Source organism: Macadamia integrifolia, chromosome 10, assembly GCF_013358625.1.
Source record: "Macadamia integrifolia cultivar HAES 741 chromosome 10, SCU_Mint_v3, whole genome shotgun sequence".
NCBI lineage: Eukaryota > Viridiplantae > Streptophyta > Magnoliopsida > Proteales > Proteaceae > Macadamia > Macadamia integrifolia.
This window is the reverse complement of record NC_056566.1, coordinates 16,715,417-16,719,181: the sequence shown is the minus strand read 5'-3', so window position 1 is coordinate 16,719,181 and position 3,765 is coordinate 16,715,417. Positions and strand designations below refer to the sequence as shown.

Below are 3,765 nucleotides of genomic sequence, written 5' to 3'. Positions count from 1 at the left end.
TCGTACGGCTGAGACAAAAGCCCCTTTTTTAAATCCCTATTTTCCCAAACAACTCTTCGACCTGCGCGAGGTTTTCGGATCTGACCGACTGCTCTGAACACATCCGAAGAAGAAGGGACGGAGAGGAAGATGAACGGAGAAGAAAGAAGAAGAGAAGAAGAGGATGGGAGAAGAGGACCATTGCAGTTGAACGAACAGGGCAGAGGACATTGTCTGCTTCTCAACTTCTTCCTTCTCCTGCTGCTGCAAAATGCACATCCTCTCTCTCTCTGTTCCTCAGAAGGGCTACTCCCATTATAGATTTTCTGTACCTCTAACCAGAAATCTTTCATCTAGAAAAAAAAAGAAAAAAAAAGAAAAAAAGAAAAGAAAAAAAAAAGGGGATCGGATTAACAAACTGGGCATTGGGAAGGTTCCTATTCAATCTATATCCAGTCCTATTTGCTACTTGATCCATATGATTCCCTTGATCCATATGATTCCCATGTAAGTATTGAAAAAGAAAGGAAAACCATATTCAATTTCTCAAATTTGAGACTCACTTTCATTCATTAATTCGTTCATGTGGAAGAGAACAGCTCTGCTAGCTCAGGGATCTGGTTCGGGTTAGTACCCTTACCAGTAGTTTGCAGGGTTCACAAGATAAGCTATTTGGAGAAGTTAAAAACCCACAGAAACTACAGAACCTAAAATCAAACAGAAGAAAGAATTTGAAATCAAACAGAGCGCAAGAGATCCATTATTTTGTTGCAGTACATTGACATAAGAGTTGTTTGGGGAAATAGGGATTTGAAAGAGGGGTTTTTGTCTTAGCCGTAGGATTAGAAGGGGACACGTGTCGTAAGCAGGTAGGGAATTGGTGGATGAAGAATTGGAGATGAGCCAAGTCGCAAGGAAGGGCTAAGAACCGCCTCAATCAAGAACAGTTGATGAAATTTCTAAATCATAGGGAGCTCCACCCTTTCTAGTTTCCACTCCCATTTATTTCTCTCTCTAAAAGTAAGCCCCGCCCTTTGAACCTCATTAACCTTCATCTGATCTTCACCCCAGCAAATTTGTTCTGAGCTGTTCGAAAAAGATCTGAATAACTGTTCCTTCATACATAGTTGTATTTCTCATTTTGTTTTGGCTGAGAAATCCGAAGTATTTTGCTTCGGTGGCCGAAATGTAATATTTATTTCATCAATATTCTTCATTTGAGTGTTTCCATAATTTTGTCCATGTCAGTCTATTTCCATCTGTTTGGCTGCTTCAGTTGAAATAGATGGGAATTATTGATTTGGAATTGTTTTGTTTTAGGTTAAATCTGTTTAGTTTTAGCTTGATCCTAAAATGAAGTCCCATTTGTAACTAAGCTTCAATGTAACCCACATTGTACCCATTTCAAAGGTTTTCCAGTGTCCAACCTAGTACTTTTTATTAAGTGTCATGTGATATCGTACTATAATTCTTGCAGTAAAAGATAAGTGGTAAAGGTTTTTTTTTTTCCCCAAAATATCCTGAAATATTTGCCCAAAATATGTCTGAAACTGCTGAAATATTTCGTTTTTGGGACCCCATGGAAAAAAATGGCGTACCCAGTGCATGAGGCTCCCGCCACTGCGGGGAGGGTCATAATGTACACAGCCTTACAGCTGCTTCGCGGTGAGGCTGTTTCCTGACTCGAACCCGTGACCACCACCGAAATGACCAAAACAAAAATTATAGCTAAGCATTCAAAATGGCCCTCTTGACACCAATAATCATATCAGGATTCAGGACCTCATCTTTCTCTCATCTCAACATTCTATCTGAACCCCTTTTGAAATTATGAATTTTGACAGCTTGGAAGAAGGATTTTTTCCGTCTGTGGCATAGTTGTCACAGCATCTAGGCGAGCCAAGATGTTGGAGGGGTCTTGGATGCAATGCGACACCAACAAGGTGCCACATAGGTGACCAAGGCGTCTTGGTGCCTGAGGCATCACCTTGACAACAATGGTTTGTGGTGTCCAAGGTGTTTGATGTGAAAAAATCAGCAACAAAAGGTAGGAGTTCAGTGGTGGTTAGGAAGGCGAAGTTTGCAAACATGAGTACATAACATTGTGCTAATGGAGGCCTTAAAGCTTTAGGACATGACCCAATGCCATTCATTATGTTATTATGTTCGTGTCTTGGCTCTCACAGTTTGTTTTCTTGCTTCTTTGTTTACTTTGGTTCAACGTAGTTTTGTGTAAAGGGTCAATGAACTTCTTAAGTTGGCTGGAGTTTTAAGTCTGGTATGAATATTCTTTATAAGGAGCTTGGGGATGTCATTTTTCGCTAGTAGACTGTTTATTTTCTTTATCTGTTGTCTACTGACTGGGTTTTTCCAATTTGTAATTAATCATTGTCAAAACAGCCTCTCGACATTCTCAGAGTAAGGCTGCGTGGTCCCCCCCACCCCCCGGGACCTTGCACATGCGGGATCTTGTGCACCGGCTACGCCCATTGTGATACCTATTTTGTGTCCTAGAAACTGAAGCATTTAGAAAAAATAGAATATCACAGAGAACTGGAGGACTTTTCATTCTTCATTAAGAAAGTTCGTAGGTTTCTTTTTAGTTTGTGGTGAGCTTCAAAATTAGACATTTATTAAATCCATAGACTTCAATATCTATGCAACATCTGGAATGGCTCATCGCCCTTTCGCTTAAATCCGTAGATTTCCATGTCTATGCAACTTCTGCCAAGTCCATAGACTTCCATGTCTATGCAACATCTGGAATGGCTACATCAGCCCTAGCCAAGCTTGGCTAGGTAGGAAAACTGCAAAATAGTTTTTTTCCTTACATTGTGTGCATCTCAAAATAGTCCTTTGGTGCCTTGCGACTAATTTGTTATTCTGTAGATGGTGATGAATCGGAAAACTCGTGTTGGTGGTAGGAGATGATCATACTTTGTTCAACTAGTTTTCAGTAGGGTAGGTTTCATGTCCTCCACCCCCCCCCCTCTTATATTAAGTTTAGGAACGTGAGTAATGACTCTCAAAAGAATACAAAATCTTGTTTGCTGAGTTACTGTAATTGCAGTTTGTCCGAAGAAAAAGTTGCAATACGTTTTGATGCCTCCACCTTATTTATTGACCTCATAAATGTTGTCTAGAATGGGTTACATTATTTGAGTTTTTGGTATACTCTTTACTTTTACTTTTGACTTATCCTGGTTGTTTATGATTTTGTTGTAACTAAACTTGTAATATAACCCTGGCTTTTATTGTTAGATTTTACTTAAAAATGTTTTCTTCATCCTTAATACCATTAGGCATGAATTTACTATGTATGATGGACTATAACTTGAACTTGTTCTGTTAATGGACCAGCTGAAACTGTCATATACAGAATATTTTACTATGTGAATAGATCAGGAAATGGCCATCTTACACTCAGGGAGCTGAAACGTGGAAATCTAATTGCTGCAATGCAACACGCAGAAGAAGAAGAGGATATTAACAAAGTTCTGAGGTAGGCATGCTGTATGAAAAGTTGGTAATCGATTTTTATTAGAAAAGGAATCACTATGCAGTTATCATTTAATGTTACTCCTTATGTGCTGATTAACCTTATTATCTCCTGTCAAGTGTCTGTTAAAGTCACTTTGAGTTGCATTTTGGGAAGCTTTCCCACCTCAATAGGAGATCTATATTAGCCTTGAAATAGAATGTTTTATGCAGTGGCCAACATAGTCAAAAAGGTGTTGCTTGTTGAAGCAACTACTGCCATGGCATGTCTTGAGTTCAAGCACCCCC

The 3,765-nt window shown here is 39.3% G+C and overlaps 1 protein-coding gene across 3 annotated transcripts in view; it reads left to right on the top strand.

Annotated features, from left to right (window-relative positions):
* The window catches only part of LOC122092004 (serine/threonine protein phosphatase 2A regulatory subunit B''beta-like), a 33,443-nt gene that overhangs the window by 9,429 nt on the left and 20,249 nt on the right, over nt 1-3,765 (top strand). For all 3 annotated transcript variants that reach the window (XM_042662282.1, XM_042662281.1, XM_042662280.1), the window contains exon 7: nt 3,340-3,481. In XM_042662282.1, the coding sequence (XP_042518216.1) occupies nt 3,340-3,481 (142 nt within the window). The remainder of the gene's footprint in view (nt 1-3,339; nt 3,482-3,765) is intronic.